This window comes from Heloderma suspectum, chromosome 10 (genome assembly GCF_057233095.1).
Source record: "Heloderma suspectum isolate Gila_16-S chromosome 10, 16-S_ref, whole genome shotgun sequence".
Taxonomy (NCBI): domain Eukaryota; kingdom Metazoa; phylum Chordata; class Lepidosauria; order Squamata; family Helodermatidae; genus Heloderma; species Heloderma suspectum.
In genome coordinates, this window is record NC_139467.1 from 8,252,470 (window position 1) to 8,270,783 (window position 18,314).

An 18,314-nucleotide genomic window follows, 5' to 3' on the forward strand; every position below is an offset into this window, starting at 1 on the left:
TGTATACTTGCATTAGAGGTACACAGGACAGTAAGCTCACTCAATATGGCAGCTGTCAAAGCTGACTATCTGCTTGGCAGGTGCCTGTATGGACTTGGTCCATCCCATCTCTGCTATGACATAGCACGATGCACACTGCCTCAGGTGTTGGATACGGACAGGTTTACACCACATATCACTCTTTTTCTGCACAGGGGGCCCAATTCAGAAGGCGCTCCTGTTACAGAATTCTGCTTTTATATATATGGCCTGCCCTCCCTCAGTCAAGGTTTTTGTTAACAAAAGACTCTCGGAAGCCACAGAACAAAAGCAAAACACCAAAGCCATATCTTTAATTGTGCCAATCAGTGTACAGAGTACAAGAAACAAATGTCCAACTTATGTAGAATTCTTTTCCAGGTGATCAAAGCAAAAATCAGAAATAAAAGCTAATGTTAGATGCCCAGGCTGAGCTACCTTTTAAACAAGGAATGCGAAAGCATAAACATCCATTTTGTCTTTCCTTGGCTGGCTGTGTGTGATTCCTTCCACAGGAGATCTGAGTCTTAGGTGGCCAAATGCAAAGGCAGAAAAAGCCCATGAGAGAGCCACCAGTGCAAACCATTTTTATCCCCCACATCAGCACACACACACAGCCCCGAAAGCAAACCAGAGATATCCAACTGCCTCTAAAGAAAACCCAACCAAGCCATCCCTCCCATTTATTAATCTACAAGAGTATTGCTATAATACCAATCATGTGAGAACCTTGGAGCAGATCTAAGAATGGACCCTGTACGCAGCGCACCAAATTGTTTTTGAGGAAACCTTCCCCCACCGCCACTGCTGCTGCTGCCACCACTCCCCCCCACCCCGCCGGGCTTAAGAGGAGAAAATCCCAAACCTTCAGATCTCAATGTCCAGAGAAGTCCTGGGCTGCAGAATCTCTTACCCAGCTCTAAATCTCTTTTCAATTCAGGTTAAGCTTCTCTTTTTATTACAGATTATAGGGATCTCCCACTGTATCACTTCTGGGTTATCCTTTTAACACATTTTGCTCTTTCTAGCTGGCGTTATTTTTTGTGGTTTCATGGGGTTGGGAAGGAGCTGCCCGTGGTTTTTCTCACTGATCCATCCCCAAACCAAATCTCTGTTATGTTTCCTTGCAGAGGCACTTGGAGGCTCTCAGTCTGGACACCTGGGCATTGGAACTGCTCTAGGGAGAAGGTAAGAAAGCATACAAAAGAAAAGAAGAAAGCTGTAAGTCTGTGGTGTGTGAGCAAAAGAGAGAGAGAGAGAGAGAGAGAGAGAGAAGTCAGGACATTATGACACTTCTATAGAAGTACAGTGGCTGGTGGCTGGCCAGGTAGGTCCTCATAGGTACAAGACACAAAGTGGGAAAGTTTATGTTTCTATTGACCTGATGTGAGTTGATGTAGGGGTATGCCAACCATACTAGGAGGTTTCAGTCATTTATGACCAAGCCAAGGAGATCATTTACAGTCTCTGTCTACCAGAAATTTTTCAGTCTTCCCATTCTGCCCAGTGAAGAATTCCTTGCAACCTGGAAGCTTATGTACTTTGATCTTATAAAAGAATAATTTTACCTGCTTTGGGTGTCCTCTATAGAAATTGATCACCCACTGTAGAAAACATTTTTGTCACCTCAGTTAATGGTGCAGACAAGCAGTTTCTGCTGTTAGGGAATGGCTGCATAACACTTGGAAAATTGCCAAAATGGCAAAATGTACTTGAATATGTTAAATGAAAGGAACTAAGGGAGGTAGAAAAAACTACTATGTTATGAAATGAATGTGGTTAGCCTACATTGCTTAAAAATAAGGTATAATTTAGATGTAAATATAGGAGTTATTTTGTCAGCATTGCAATCTCTAGCGTGTGAAGATGCTGTGCACATTTATTTTTTCTTTATTTTGTATTCTGAATATAAGAAGATTTGAAACTGGGAAATATTTGACCACCTTCTGGGAAGGTGTGATCTTTGCAAAAATCACCCTCTACTGTATCACTCTGTATATCTCTGTAGCCTGCCAGTATGCATCATCTTTGCCTCTAGAGATGCATATTCCTATTATAATAGTCTTATTGGGGGTGGGGCGCAGGGGGATGTCACACATTTACAGCCAAATTGTAACAATAGCAAAAGTTACCAACGAGAGAGAGGGAGGGAGAGAGATGTAAAACGAGTAGGTTTTCTTAAAGGGGGTGTTGGGTTTTGTTATTTATTTTCTGCATATACATTTGGATATGTTATATATTGCTTTAAATCAATGAAAGGGGATTTAATTCAGTTCTAACTTTTTTAAAAGGTTTTGACAATTAAAAGAAATGTTTGACCAGGTGTGTAATGGTAGTCAAGGACTCAACGGACTAAAATGATTTCAACCTAATTTAAAGAAATATGACAGCTGTAATCATATATGCTGAAGGGACTTTTTTCTTAAAAATCCTCATTCTTTAATGTCACTTTAAATTGTGTTTCCAGCTTCTTCAATTAGTATAAACAACAAAAAACGCTTAATTTTTAATCCAGCGTTTTCTTTTGGTTATAAGCATTGCGGAAGAGCTTTGGGTGCTTTAAAGAAATTAGGAAATCATTTTCACATTTTCTATTAAGTGTATGTATGTGATTTTAAGGGAGGATTGTCTTGAGCTGATTTGTATAAAAAGGACAAAGAGGGGGAAAACCCAAAGCTGTTTGTTTGTTTTGTTTTGTTTGATTTAAAGGATTCTTGCATTCTTGCTGCCAGTGTATAAACCTATAATCCGAGACATTGCAAAGAGATGACAACAATTCAAATGGCAAAATATCTGGGGCAAAACAACATCTGCCCACTCAAAACCTCCCTGGGTTTGCTTATTTCACTAAGCTCAAAGAGAGCTTTATCAGTTTCCCTACATTAAGCAGCTCATATATTGTGTCTGCTATTTCAAGCATTTGTATGGAGATATTAGACTTTTTTTCAGTTGCTGTTCTAATAAAAATTAAATCGGTTTAAATTTGCATTTGAAAAAAGATAACACTTTTCTCATCCATTTGTTTTTTTTTAATTGAATCCAGTTTAAATCATTCTGGATAAGAAATAAAAGTGAAAAACAAAGCAATTTTCTTAGTAACAATGAATCATGAAAAACAATGAAAAGAATTGGACTCTTTATTGATATTAGCAAATCCTTTGAAAGTTTTTCAGTGTTCTTTCTGAAAGACCTATTAAACCCTTCAAAAACATTTTATGAATTTTTCCACTTAAAAACGTAAATAAAGTTTCCAGGGGAAAAAAAGTTTAAGGCTGCAATCTTGCACAGACTTATCTGGAAGGTCCCACTGAACTCAGTGGAACTTACTTCTAAGTAGACAGATATAGAGAGCTTGAGTTATTCAGTGGTGTAGAAATGTAATAAAGAAACAAATAAAGGATTGCACTGTAAAGCAAATCAGGGGAAATATAAATTATCTAGCTTAAGTGTCAATGTAATCAGGGGTAATTGGTAGATATTTGTTATAGAGGGAATACTCACTATTTCGAAATGTTACCCCAGCCACCATATCTTTAGATTTTTAAAGAAGCTTCCTGCTTTGAACAAAATAAATGTCAGATTAAAATTGTAAAAATCTAGTCAAATGTTGATTCGATTATCACAACCAAGGTTAAAATATGAAAACATAATAAGCTCACACAGAAAAACTGTAAAAGCACATAAATTAATAGATCAGATAAAACAATCAGATAAAAATAACAGCAGCAAATAAAAATAACATTAAAATAACAGCAGATCACACAGTACAGCACCACGGTCATATTATTATTAAAATAATTCTAAGAATGATTTGACCACATGCTTTATACATGATTGGGGGCAGCATTCTAGTTTCGCACTATGCTACACTTCAGTTTTTTTGATGGACCTGAGGGCTCCCATGTCCCGGTGATACTTCTGGCTTTTCTTCATGGAATCATTGAATAGTAGGGTTGGAAGGGGCCTATAAAACCACAGAGTCCAACTCCCCTTTTGAATTGTATCCCCCCAGCATCCTCGGAACATAGAAGCTGGCTTATATTGAGTCAGATCACTGGTCCATCTAGCCCAGTATTGTCAACATTGACCAGCAGCAGCTCACTGGGGTTTCAGGCAGGATTCTTATTTAGCTCTACCTAGAGATGCCAGGGATTCAACCAGGGACCTTCTGCATGCAAAGTAGGTGTTCCACCACTGAGCCACCGTCCTTCCTGCCCAAATGCTGTATCAAAAAAGTGCTTTTTAAACTCCCCTCAGTTTCAAAAGCAGCTCGCCCTGAAACATGGAGGAACTGATGCTCAAGAAACAGAGAAATCCAAAGCCTCCCTTGGACTTAGCTGTGTGCCCTATTGTTTGGAGCCTGGTCTCCACCTGAACTTTTTATGTATCTTACACTTTCTTTGATTACCATCTTGATTCGCACAAGCAATGGGAGTCTGTTGCCACTGGGAAAGCATTTGAAGAGCCTTCTTGCAGCTGGCAGGTTTGAGGCAGCGGTCTCCCTGCTTAGATCAACTCTTGAAAATAAATGTTTGTCAGAAAAAGAAAGCACTTCATTTATTTTATTTTTGAAAAATTCTTGGTCATGTTTCAGGGCAGAAGCCCTCCCAGGGTGGTTCACAGCAATAAAATACATAAATTAGTTAAAATATTAAAAGCGATAAAAACATAAACACAAAAAAATAGCTGACAATAGAACCAACAACAACAACAGCAGCAGCAGCAAACATATCAAGAGAAGGCCACTGTAAACTAATACGTCTTCAAGGCCTTCTTAAAAGCCTACAGTGACAAAACATGGTGGACCTCCAATGGCAACTTGTTTCAAAGGTGTGGGGCCACTGCAGAGAAGACCCTCTCATGTGTGGTCACCCACTTATCTGCTCTCACTTCTTACATGTGGAGTAAGCGGCAGGAACCAGCTAATCACATCCAAGGACTGTGGTCACACAGAATTTCCAGCTGCTCCCAATGTTCCTTTGAATCAACACCTTGACGGTACTGATTTGGATCAGAAAGTCCAGGTATGTGAAACAAAAATAAGATATGAGCAAACAGACCCATGCAGCCTGCTCCTGTTCTTGTTTACAAAGACACAAGCCTGACTGAGATCAGAAGACAGTCCTCTTTTTGAAGGGCTGTTCAGTCCAAGTCCAGATAAGAACCATCAGACAGGTGAGCAGCAACGCCTGGAAGTTGCCCATCAACACTCAGCAGCATCTGGGCAGCAGAGGCACACAGCTCACCTGGTCACAGGCTTCCTCAGTATAGTAGGATGTATTGTGCTTCTATTCAAATGATAATAATTCTTTCTCAATTTGCATCTTTACCTATAAATTAGCATATGCTAATTTTATGCAGATCTGTGCCCTCTTTTGCCTTCTTTCTTGGTGATGAGTTTCCTCTTTTGGGGGGATGTGTAAATAACGTTTTAGAAAAGATCCCAAGGTGTTGATGATCAGCTAAATCTCAGTCTATCACTTTGTGTGTGTGTGTGACCCCACCCCTTTCTTTCCTTGTTTACAAGGTCAACCCACACCTTTAATTGAAAGGGAGGTTTTTTGCCATCCTGCTTTGAAGCCTTATCTATAGGTTTTTTGCATTTTTTTTCAAGTTGCAGAAAAAGAGAAGTTGTGGACAAACCAAACAAAAAGAGAGAAGAAACCAGTTACATTTTCCAAGAAGTATTAAATGTAGTTAGCGAGGGTGGCTTGATTGATTTAGAAACAAAGAAATTTTCTCTGTTTTCCATTACTTCTGGCTCTTCCTTCCCTGTACTCTGCAATTCCACTCCCAGGTCTTGGTCACCACTTCACATGTCCACCGTGGCTGCATTTGAGAAGCCATGAGGTAGATGAAAATATCAGGAATCTGGAATAACTAGGAAATGAATGTGCCTTTTGATCCTTTGAGGATGGCACTGACATTTCTGTTCTATGGGATGCTATATCTCTGCCTGTTCCATAGCACTCTGTCTGGTTTCAGGCACTCCTTTTCCTCTTGTCAGTCAGAGCCAGCCTTTTATGCAAAGACAACCTGTGTTTATGACCACTACTTCATGTTTTCCGAAGCTGTGCTGTGCTTGAAATCTAAACATTTGACTACTTCATCTACTCTCTCTGCACCCTTTTGGAAGAAGGAAAAATTGAAACCAAACATACCTTCCATTCCATCTGGCAAGCAGAGGAGTTTATTCTTTATTTTAATTTATGTTCTTTAAAAAATAATGGCACTTGTTGCAACCTATTTCTGCATGGCCGAACATCCATCTTTGGAACCATCGTTAATCCATTAACAATTTATGAGTGCTTGATAGGCTGCGTTTCTCATAAAACCTTGGCTATTAAGCAAAATGAATGATATTAAAGCACAGTTGATGTTGGCAAATATTTATTTATTTATTACATTTCTATACTGCCCAATAGCTGAAACTCTCTGGGCAGTTCACAACAGTTTAAAACTAAAGTATAAAACAAAAGCCAAAATATTGCCCCCATCACACCACACCCCAGGTTTCCTAATGGCAGAGAGAAGATCAAGGAAACATTCTTCCCTTCATGTGTGTGTGCGTGCTCTCTCTCTCTCTCTCTCTCTTTTCTGTAAAGATAATGGCATGGGTGGAGGACTTGCAAGGAATTAATTCTTTGTACTGCTGTATTCCATGAAATTTCTGCTGCTCCGAAGTTAGATTCTACACTAGCATGTGTTGAGAAATGTGGAATTTCTTACAAATTAATGCTGAAGAGCTGGATCTCAGGCCTTACAACCTTGTTGTGTGTTTGGGCTATTTTGAATCAGTAGTGTAAGGAAAGGCACTCTGTACATGCTTGTCTTTATTGCTGTGTGACATACCAGAGCCCCTAGCAAGCCTTGGCCCAAATTAAGCTCTAATTAAGCATACACCAGATTAGGGAGGTTAACAGTTTAGGGTAGATTTTCACCCAAATTCACATAAAGGGTAGGTTTCTATCATAATAGTTAGCATATATATTTCATTTCATTGATTATATTTCTATACCGCCCCATAGCCAAAGCTCTTTGGGCAGTTCATAGAAATTAAAATACACTAAAATACATTACACCAAGTACAATGTATATATGGTACTTAACATATATTATTTCTCTCATATATTAAACAACCTTGTAAAGTGTCCAACTCTTCATGACCCCATGGACCATAGCATGCCAGGCCTTCCTGTCCTCCGCTGTCTCCCGGAGTGTGCTCAAATTCGTCACCATACTGCAGACAAGCAGGGTGGAGCTGAAGCCATGTAGGCTCATGGCAACTGCGTTAGCCCCTACACCACACAACATTTTGCATATGTTTATAACTATTTCCCCCCAGCCCCCCCCCCCCATTGAATGTTTCTTAAAACAAAATAAAATTTCAGAAGGTTGTGGTGAGGGCGATGACCTTGTCAAAGGAGGGAACAAATACATGTGTTCGTTTTTCATTATTATTACATTTCTGTACCCTTCATAACAGCATCACTTAGGAGTTTTTAGCTGCAAACCTTCCATCAATAACAGAGTTGTGTCAAATCTTTCCCTGCCTTTTCTGTGCCCCTCCAAAACCCAAGGGGCCGTCCAGGATTTTTAATGTGTTGACTTAACCTGCTCGTTTAGGTAATAATAGACCCCCAAAGTATGGGGCTGACTGACTTAATGGCGCCCATTAGCTTTCCCTTTTGAGTTGCTAAAATCTCTACTCTCTTCACCCCCCTCTTTACCATGTCATTATCTCTGTATGGAGAGGGGGGGGGTGCGATTTAATTTTTGACTATCTATAAGGTTGCTGTGGCCACACAGTTATTTTGCAAAAGACCAACCTCAGCAGGAGCTGTTGCTCTTCATAATCTTGACTGTATTATACAAAGGGTGTGTGTGTGTGTGTGTGTGTGTGTGTATTGAGTTGGTCCAGGGCTTTCCATCCCATCCTGAAAGGTGTGAAGTCCCCCCAGTGCTCCTTGCTTTCTATTGGCCAGTCACCTACCCACCTCTCCCTGCTTGGGTGGGGGGGCCACAAACTCCCAGTGAGGTTTTTTCTTGCCTGTTGCAGTTCCAGCTTTCCTTGGATGCTGAGTGGACCAGGATAACTTAGAAGGCTGCTTTCCAAAAGTCAAGAGAAGGCAAGGAGGAGGACAAAGACCTCGTCCAGAAGCAGTGTGAAGCAGTTGGAGACACCAACCTTCTGAGCATGATGTCCTACATCAAGCAGCCACATTATGCGGTCAACGGGTTAACCTTGGCAGGGCCAGGCATGGACTTGCTGCATTCAGCTGTCGGGTACCCCAGTAAGTGAATTTCCCAAATCCCCTCTTTTTGATGCTTTTCCATGTTGGATGCATATCATGTTCTAGTAAAGTGGGCAATGAATCCCTTATGTTAGTGAGAGAGTAAATCCAGCCATCCTATTATCTGTAGACAAAGGATGGAATCAGTCATAAAGGACATGGGTCTAACCACCGACCCATTGCCGACAGTGTTAACTATGGAATTGTTTCTGTGAATGGAAACCAATTGTTTATCAAATAGCAACCAAGGAGAACTCAAACAGTTGCCCAGATATGAATGGGGTGGGGTCGGGGGAATCAACCACTTGTTATAGTTCAGTTTTTGTTTGGTTTGGTTTGGTTAAAATTCACAATAAAAACTAATTAAAAATAGTTCAATTTTTTCTTTAGCTCAGGATCAAAACAAACTGTAATGTGGAATATGTAAAACACTGAATTATATTATTGTCCATAATAATAACTGTGGTTAATGCACTAGCTGGGAGATAGTTTAACCGTGTGTGCATATTTAAGAATGAAATGCCCCCAGTGTTGATGAACTGAAAATTTTGGAGATTCATATTCAGTTATTCATATCATATTAAATGAATTAAAACCATTATGAAAAAATAATTACATCCCCAACTTTTGCATTTGTGGAAGGACAAATGCCTCCTCACCACCAGGGTAGATTTTTTTGAAAATCTGTTGAAAATCTGTTAAAGGCTTCCACCCCACCAGACTCAGAAGACATTGCTTGCTCTTCTCAGAATAAAAATGTATGTTTTTTTGGATTTTTCTCAATACTGTTTGTAGACAAGTTCAGTGCTCCGACCTTGTTAGAATGTAGAATGTAGAGTATACGTCATGATCCAGATCGTTAGATTGTTAGAATGTAGAGTGTACGTCATAATCCAGCATCACATATATGTAAGAAGCTGTTGTATGTTACTTTTAAAATCCCTCATGTACTTCCCACTATCCAACACCCCCTTCTCCCCTCCCCTCCCCTCCCCTCCACCTCACTTTACCCCCCATTCCTGTCTCAAGGAGCTCACCATCAAGGTGGACAAGGGAATGAGTTAACTCCCATTGATTTTAGTGGAAAAGTTATGCCTGTGCTTAAATCTCCTCCATTGAAATTATCAAGGGGATCTATAAATACACTTACCTTTGCTTTTGTATCCTGCATCGTGAACCTTTGCTTTTGTATCCTGCATTGTGACTCTTCTAAGAAAGCAGAAGTGCCTATCTTCCCAAGTTAAACAATGCAACTGAGAGAAACTGAAGAGCAGGATTCAAAGAAGGGTTCAAACTGTTCACAAAGGGGGCATTTGATTTCAGTTTTGCAGACAGCAGCCATCCCATCCCCACAAAAAAACTTAAGGGTGATTTCTAAAGCAGTTTGTGATTCAGCATGGAGGAGGGGTGGAGGTCTGCTATTCAAAGAAAAATACCACTGGATGTGCAGTGACCCCTTGGGGATCACCTATAAGTGCAGTCTTGGACATAGAAATAATGGAGACTTAAGAGCATCCTTCACTTATTATCTTCTCTCCTTCCCTTCCCCTACTCCCTAAATCTAGGTGTTTGGGGAGAGAATGGGTTAAGAATCTAAAGAACTAAAGAACTGAAACAGCTAAATAAATATATAATTTATATGTACGCCTTCTGGAACCCTTTCCCATGTCCCTTTAGATGCTTCATGAATACATATCCATTTTCATTCATTCATTACATTTCTATACTGCTCAATAGTCAAGGCTCTCAAAGGTAAATAAAGCCAAAACTATTTATTCAAGCATTTCCTGACTTGTAATCACACTGTTTTACTGTTTGTGTCACATTTTAATGTATTTATTGTATTATACAGTGTTTACATTGGTTTTTAGACAAAACTGCTTTGAGACCTTTGGATATCAAGCAGTACACAAGTAGTTTAAATGAGAGAGAGAGAAAGTAATAGTTATCTGAAACATTGGCTACCTAGTGTAATAAAAATATCTCAGAATGTTTTGTGGTTGGAAAAAGGTTTCATAAATAAGTTAGCTCAAGGGTCCCCAACCTTTTTGGGTCAGTGGCACATTTGAAATGTTGAGAGTGCTGTGCACACTCTCACAAAATGGCTGCCATGGCAGGGGGGCTTGCCCCTTCACAAAATGGCTACCGTGGTGGGCATGGCAGGTTCCCAGAAGGCAACCTGGTGGGACTAAAAGAAAAGTAACTTGCCCAAGAACCTATGTACAAGGCAGAGGTGGGGGTCTGAGCTCCAAAACATAAAAGCACTCTTTTGAACCCAAATAAAGACGTTGCTTTGGAGGGCAGCACTTTGCTTTGCAACATGCCAGCTTTCCAGTTAAAAAAAAATTAAATTAAAAATAATACATTGTTTTTAAAAAAGACTTAAGAAATAACATAAAAAATCAGGAGGGGCAGGGGGACTGGCAGGCATCAAGAGAAGTGTCTTCAGGCACATTAGAACCCACTGGCACCACATTGGAAACCTCAGAGCTAGCCCATAACGGGTATGTAGTGTGATCTCCCATCTGCATACCTGCCTTTCGTTCCTCCCTTGGCTACCTCTTCTCCACCCTTCTGCTGTCATTTCCTTCCTCCCACTTCTGTCTCCCTCTGTGGGCATGGGCCCAGGTGAGTCTGTGTGCACACCTTTAAAAAAAATTAAGGAAGAGGAATTGCACAAGACGGTTATGGTGGAAGTTTGCAATGTGCATTACTGAAAGGAGGTAACTCCAGAAGTGCACAAGCATAAGGGGAAAACAGCTATGTTCGTACTACGCCAACCAGAAATAAAATGACACAAAGGGGAGCAAAACTGTGCTACCCGGATATGCCCACTCAGAAACACACCAGTAAGCTGCACACCCATGCCCTCGCAGAAATGCTGCAAGGTCCTGAAAATGGATCATGCCAGTTGTTCTTTGCAGTAGTTTGGTGCAGCAGAGGAAACATGTATGGATTTTCCTCATTGTGAAAAAATACAAGCAAAGCAGGGGAAAATCACGGGGAGACTGCAGGACCCTGATGATATTGTGTGGACAGATTGCAAAGTTGCACAAGTGGGGCAAGGCAATAGCACAGTAAAAGTCTTGTCAGATCAAGCGCTGTAAGGTCCACCTCGTGTCACATGTGACTCCGATCCTTAGAGGGTAGGAATGAAATGCTAACAAGAAACACGATGGCTAGACAAGACTTAGTCAACTCGGTGCCCTCCAGATATGTTGGACTACAGCATCCAGCATCCCTTGCCAGCATAACCATTGGGGAGAAGGTTGGGGGTTGCTGCAGCTACTCCTTGTTTTATCAGATGAGCAAACACATTCACTGGCTGTACGCCGCAAAGAACTATAGAACTTAATGACAAAATCACCAGTTTTGTAGCTAGCAAACCAGCACAGAATGGTCCTGGTGTGTGTGTGTGTACACGCACACAAGAGCTTGTGTGACAAGGAAGAATGGATTTTGTAAGAAATATATAATAATAGTTGGTATCTATTATTATTAGTGAGCAAGAGGCGGCCTGTGGCAAACCGGTTTTGTGGGATCGGTTCCAGCTTCTTCCTCCTGATGAAGTGAACAAGGTGCTTTCATCTGTAAGGCCGACCACCTGCTTCCTTGATCCTTGCCCATCTTGGCTCATTATGGGCTGCAGAGAGGGACTGGTGAGGGGATCAGGGCGGTGGTGAACGCCTCCCTTGAGGAGGGAGTGATGCCATCAGCCCTCAGGAGGCAGTGATAAGACCGCTCTTAAAGAAGCCCTCCTTGGATCCTCAAGTTCTGAACAACTTTCGCCCAGTCTCAAATCTGCCATTTTGGGGCAAGGTGATTGAGTGGGTGGTGGCGATGCAGTTGAAGGCACACTTGGAAGAAACTGACTATCTAGACCCATTTCAGTCAGGCTTCAGGCTTGGGCATGGGACAGAAACGGCCTTGGTCGCCTTGGTGGATGATATGAGGAGGGCTCTGGATAGGGGTGAATGCTCCTTCCTTGTTCTCCTTGACCTCTCAGCGGCTTTTGATACCGTTGACCACAGTATCCTCCTGGACTGCCTGGAGGGGTTGGGCATTGGAGACACCGTATTGCGGTGGTTCCGGTCATTCCTCTCTGGCAGTTACCAGAGGGTAGCACTGGGAGAGGAGGTTTCGGACCCGTGGCTACTCACTTGTGGGGTGCCACAGGGTTCCATCCTCTCCCCGATGCTATTTAACATCTATGTGAAGCCGCTGGGGGCTATCATGAGGTTTGCGGTGCGGTGTCATCAATATGTGGATATGCTCTACCGCTCGTTCAAATCTTCAGCAAGGTTGGCCGTAGAATCCCTGTCCAAATGTCTGGAGACGGTGAGTGGTGGGATGGGGAGGAATAAGCTGAAGCTGAACCCTGACAGGACCGAGGTACTTTTGGTGGGAGACAAGAGGAGGCTGGGGGATGTTGACCTGGTGTTGAATGGGGTACAGCTACCCTTGAAAGACCAGGTCTGCAGCCTGGGGGTCATTTTGGACTCCCAGCTGTCCATGGAGGCTCAGGTGTCAGCTGTGAGCTGGACAGCGCTGTATCAACTCCATCTGATACGGCGGCTGCGCCCCTTCCTTCCCGACCATCTGCTCCCATCGGTAGTACAAGCCCTGGTCTCCTCTCGTTTAGACTACTGTAATGTGCTCTACGTGGAGTTACCCTTGAAGACAGTTCGGAAGCTGCAGCTGGTACAGAACGTGGCGGCTCGCCTGATTAAAGGCAGCCACTGGCGAGATCACATCACTCCAGTGCTGAAGGAGTTGCACAGGTTTGTTTTCCGGGCCAAATTCAAGGTGTTGGTTTTGACCTTTAAAACCCTATATGGCTCCAGCCCAGCCTATCTTAAGGAGCGCCTCCAGCAACACCAGACAGGCCGCTTAACAAGATCAGCCTTGGATGGCCTTCTCTCTGTCCCATCAGCCAGGACAGCTAGACTGGTGGGGACGAGGGAAAGGGCCTTTTCTGTGGTGGCCCCCACTCTGTGGAACTCCCTCCCTAGGGAACTCCACCATGCCCCCACTTTAATGAGCTTCCGCTGTGCATTAAAAACGTGGTTGTTCAGGCAGGCATTTGGGGTGGGTTAGGGTATTTTAGAAAACGTTTTTATTGTGGAATTTTATTGTTTTAAACTGTTTCATTATACGCTGTACATTGCCTAGAGTGGCTGGGTGACCAGCCAGATGGGCGATTAATAAATTTAATAATAAAAATAAAAAATAAATATCTGGATTTTACCTTGCTAAAATTGCAGTTTTGTTCAGAAGCCCTATTAAAAAAAAAACACTATTTGATATTTGTGTGATGGTTAAATCATCCAGAAAATGTAAACATATAAGAAAAAGAATATTTCTCTTCATCCTAAAAATTAAATTGAGTTCAAAACCTGTGTTGGGAAAACTAGAAAAGACCTTAGTCTAGATAGGACAGTAAAGGAGGGAAAGAGTAATTTAAATAGGGGACTCTTTTTCCCTGCCTTAATGAGGGGAGTGTAGAACTCTGTGAATTAAGCTACCCCAAATCCTGGTTTTTACACATTATGTGTCCACAGTCATGCAGTGGATTTATTGAGAGGCTGAGATTTAAAGCTGTGGCGCTGAGGGCAAGGCCAGATTTGTTCGGTTGAAATAGGACTGCCACATCTTCCTTTTTAATGGGATGTTCCTTCTTCTGAATAGACTCCAGAACATCCTACCAGCCCAGTGCCCTCCACGTGTTTTGGGGTAGAACTCTCAGAATACCTTGCCTTGCTGGCTGGGGCTGGTGGGATTGATTGCCCCTGGGATTGATTTTTAAATGCTGGATCAGCAACCTTGATCTTTGAAATAGTAAGTAGGTGACAAGGGAGATAACGAGATGGTGATGCCACTTCTGGGCCCACCATGGTAAACGCAATAACCCTGGTTCTCACATAATCCTACTTCGTGGTTTCTTTAAACCAGAGGTCGCCAACGCTGAGCCTGCGGGTGCCGGGACACCCTTTGGGACCTCCAATGGCACCTGTGAAGGTCTCCAGTCCTTGCCCCCTTCAGAAATGTATTTTAATTAAAAACTTGAAAAATGTTAGGGCACTAGTTTTTCCTTCCTGTTCCTGAGCCTGCCACTGATCAGCTGTTCTGTGAACAGGAAGAGAAAGAAGGGTTGCTTCCTGGCCCCACACAAACTTTTCCCTTTTGCTGCCTCTCTCTCCCTGATCCCAGCCTCTAGCCTTCCCCAAACCCCTTTACCTCACTATTTCTCTCCCTTCCATTTCCTTAGCCACCGCCTTCCTCTCCTTAGAGTAACATTCTGATCAGTAAGGATGTTGTGCAGTGTCACAAATTGTGCTTGCTTAAAACGTACCTTCCACTTACCCCACTTTTCCTGGGTCTTTCAGGCCCAAATCCAGATGGGGAGGATGGAGTGCTTGGCACCAGCAAAGATAGTTCACGTTGTCCTGGTCCTATTGTTTTATGAAGCATCTGAACCTTACTGTATTGCTAGAGGAATCTTCCTGTGAGTTGACCCATGAGTAGTAAGCAAGCACAATTTGTGACATGCACAAAATCATTACTGATCACAGGGCACATCTTTTAAGGCATCAGTCTTAGCTTCCAGTTTCCTGGCTTTGTGGAGCTCGAGCCAACATAAGAAAGTCTTAACTCTGGTTTTAAACCACCAGTCTTTAAAATCATTGAGTGTGTGTGTGTGTGTGTGCGCGCGTGCTTGCGTGCGTGCGCATGCATACATATATACAGGCAGACATTTGAAACCAGGATAGGATGGACAGACGGACAGACAGATATTGGTGTACCTTACAGGATTATTATAAGGATTACTGAGATAATGTATGAGAGGCACTTTGAACACTCAAATAGTTTTTCTTTCCCCCAAAGGAGATTCCTCTGTGCACTCAAGTATCCTTGGGATTCAGCATAAGGCACTTTTCTATCCCCAGTGCCAGCCTTCCCCAACCTGGTTCATTCCAGATGTTTTAGAGTACAATTCCGATCACCCTTAACTATTAGTCATGCTTCCTGAGGCTGATGGGGATTGTGGTCCAATACATCTGAGGGACACCACCTTGGGGAAGGCAGCTTAAGAAGTTGCTCCTCTTCCCCAATAGAAACAAAATTTAAGTACGTCTAACTTCATGTGCTTGCATCCATCCTTTCTTAGACTTCTGTTTCCCTTCCCTTTCCCTGTTGTTTTTGTTCCTCCCACCTTGTCTAAATGTGTAAGCTCCTTTGGGCAATGAACTGTTTTTTGCTTATATTGCTCTGCGAACTGCCATGTACACTGTTGTTATCATTACTGGTGCTCTTTTTAAATAAAGAACCTCAATACTGACTGGTGCATGTGTGTAAAGAGGGAGCGGGAGGCATGGCTCTGCTTAAATTAAGGGATACACACCTTCTTTCCTTCCCCCTGATTAATTTCCCCTTTCTTTCTTCCTGCTGCAGCCACCCCACGGAAACAAAGGCGTGAGCGCACTACCTTCACGCGAGCCCAGCTGGATATCTTGGAGGCGCTCTTCGCCAAGACCCGTTACCCAGACATCTTCATGCGTGAAGAAGTGGCACTGAAGATCAATCTGCCTGAATCCAGAGTACAGGTGGGGCTCTTTGCTGCTTTGTTATGGGGGTGGGGGTTATGGGCAAAGGCACCAGGGGTCTCTTAAGTGGGGTCTCTAGCAGCGGAACCAAAACATTGTCCTCTGCACCACCCCAGTCGCTTGCCCGAGGAGGAAGCTGCTAGTCTGCTGTCAGCTGCACTTCTGCGCCATCGTTACAGAGGGCCAGAGGGTGGTGTTGCAGTTATCGGCTTGCAGGCGTCGGGTAATACGCAGAGGGCCAGCAGGGTCCTTCCTGGTCCTGGTGATTCTGCCCTGGCTGCTTGGACTGAGCAGTCTGTTGTGCAGGCACAGGCAGAGCTTCACTTGGACTCTTCTGCTTGGCTGCCTGCTTGTTCTTCAGTCCCGCAGCCCCGATAACTGCCAACAGTAGAGACGTAGAATTAAGCACACGTACAGCTTTTAAAACACCAAAGTGGTAGGTAGGAAAGGTTCAGGCCACCCACTTCTCATTTTTTAAAAAGAGACACGTGTCAAATTCTATACAAACCAACCCTTCACATTTAACAGGACTTGTGTGTACTTTGGTACTGGGGCAGGCCTTTTGGAGTGCAAAGAGTAAAATGAGAATCGAACTTGAGCAGCGTCGTCCCTTGGGAATTGGAGTTGTCTGTTACACAGCTGGGAAAATCCTCGCAGGGCTGGGACGGAGACACAGCCATTGGAACCAGAATCTGTTCTTGTTGTTGTTGTTGTTATTGTTAACAACAACGCTTCTATTTACAAAAGATTAAAACCTTGAAAATACAATATCAAACATAATGTAAAATCACTTATGTACAGAAACAATTAAAAACCATCAACAATAGAAATCCCATTGATACGTTGTCAGATTCCTGGGAGTAGAGGAAGGTCTTGACCTGGTGCCAAAAGGGTGGCAGTGTTGGTACCAGGTGGATCTCTCCAGGGACAGTGTTCCATAATGGCTGCGCCAGACCCATGAAGTATTCTTCTACTTCTCTCTGGGGATTTTCTGAGGATTGTTTAGCCTGCAGTTAGACAGCTTGGGTTATAATTATGAGGATCCTAACTTTCTGTTTTTTAAAAATATGCTCATTGCATTTGCAAACAGAAATCTGAAAACATGGCTACAGCGGTTCTGCGGGTTGAGAGAATTAATTTACAAAGAGAGTTCATTAACATATATTTGTTGAAAGATCCATGATTTTATTTTCCCATTTCATGATGTGGTTCATACACACAATGCCCTCTAGTGGGTACCATCACTATTCCAATTACATTCTGTACGGCACATCAGGGCCACTACACTTCTGATTCTTCCCTTTCCCTTGAACAGCATCACTAGTTCTGCACCCACCTCTCTGCCATCATCTGCCAGTGTTCCCAGGTTGGTTGCTGTGTTTCCTTGTGATGCTGCACAGCTACTTAGTAAACAAAATGGAGGCCACAAACTGAATGCCTATGAGCCCTGTTATTGTTTGGGTACATGTTGAATTCATAGGTGTGCATGTGCATTGTCCTAAGTCAGGGGATGTCAGCCATCCTATTAAAACGTACACCAGCAGGCAGCAGTAGAAGCAAGAAGCCTTCAGTTGTAGGACACTGAGCAATTCACTGAGTAAATTGAGACATAGCTGTACAGGTACATTTTTGAGCAGTCCTGAACTTCTTGGCTGCTCCCCAAACCCATGAATCCTTCCTCCAGTGTTCCATTAAAATGGGTCACCATGATAACCTGACCCTTATTTTTGGTTCTGCCCGAAGTCTTCACCTGCAACATATTCCTTCCTTGCAGGTCTGGTTTAAAAACAGACGAGCCAAATGTCGCCAGCAGCAACAGCAGAGCAGTGGGCAGGCCAAGGCACGCCCAGCAAAGAAGAAGACCTCTCCTGCCCGGGAGACCAGCTCAGAGACCAGCACCAATGGGCAGTACAGCCCTCCACCAAGTGGCACTTCGGTCACGCCCAGCTCAAGTGCGAGTGCCACGGTCTCCATCTGGAGCCCAGCCTCCATCTCACCAATCCCAGACCCCCTTTCCTCCTCCACGACACCCTGCATGCAACGATCCACTGCCTACCCCATGACTTACACCCAGGCACCTGGCTACACCCAGACCTATGCTGGTTCTACCTCCTACTTCAGTGGCCTTGACTGCAGCTCCTACCTGTCACCCATGCACCCACAGCTGTCTGCACCTGGAGCTGCCCTGAGCCCCATCGCCACGCCAGCCATGGGCAGTCACCTGAGCCAGTCACCGGCATCCCTCTCCAGCCAGGGCTATGGCACAGCAGGGCTGGGCTTCAGCTCAGTGGATTGCCTAGACTACAAGGACCAGGCGGCATCGTGGAAGCTCAACTTCAATGCCACCGACTGCTTGGATTACAAAGATCAAAGCTCTTGGAAGTTCCAGGTCTTGTGA

The 18,314-nt window shown here is 43.3% G+C and overlaps 1 protein-coding gene across 1 annotated transcript; it reads left to right on the top strand.

The window, feature by feature from the left end:
• The first annotated feature begins 8,139 nt into the window (after positions 1–8,139).
• CRX (cone-rod homeobox) lies at positions 8,140–18,314 on the top strand. Its single transcript, XM_084814325.1, has 3 exons — positions 8,140–8,312; positions 15,765–15,916; positions 17,691–18,314. The coding sequence occupies exons 1-3, from the start codon at positions 8,216–8,218 to the stop codon at positions 18,312–18,314; spliced, it is 873 nt and encodes a 290-aa protein (XP_084670451.1). The 5' UTR covers positions 8,140–8,215.

Excerpts from the sequence above, each read along its gene's own strand:
- CRX (XM_084814325.1), top strand. The coding sequence starts at position 8,216 with ATGATGTCCTACATCAAGCAGCCACATTATGCGGTCAACGGGTTAACC. Across the intron at positions 8,313-15,764 it reads TTCAGCTGTCGGGTACCCCA|CCACCCCACGGAAACAAAGG; the intron begins GTAAGTGAATTT and ends TTCCTGCTGCAG. Across the intron at positions 15,917-17,690 it reads TGCCTGAATCCAGAGTACAG|GTCTGGTTTAAAAACAGACG; the intron begins GTGGGGCTCTTT and ends CCTTCCTTGCAG.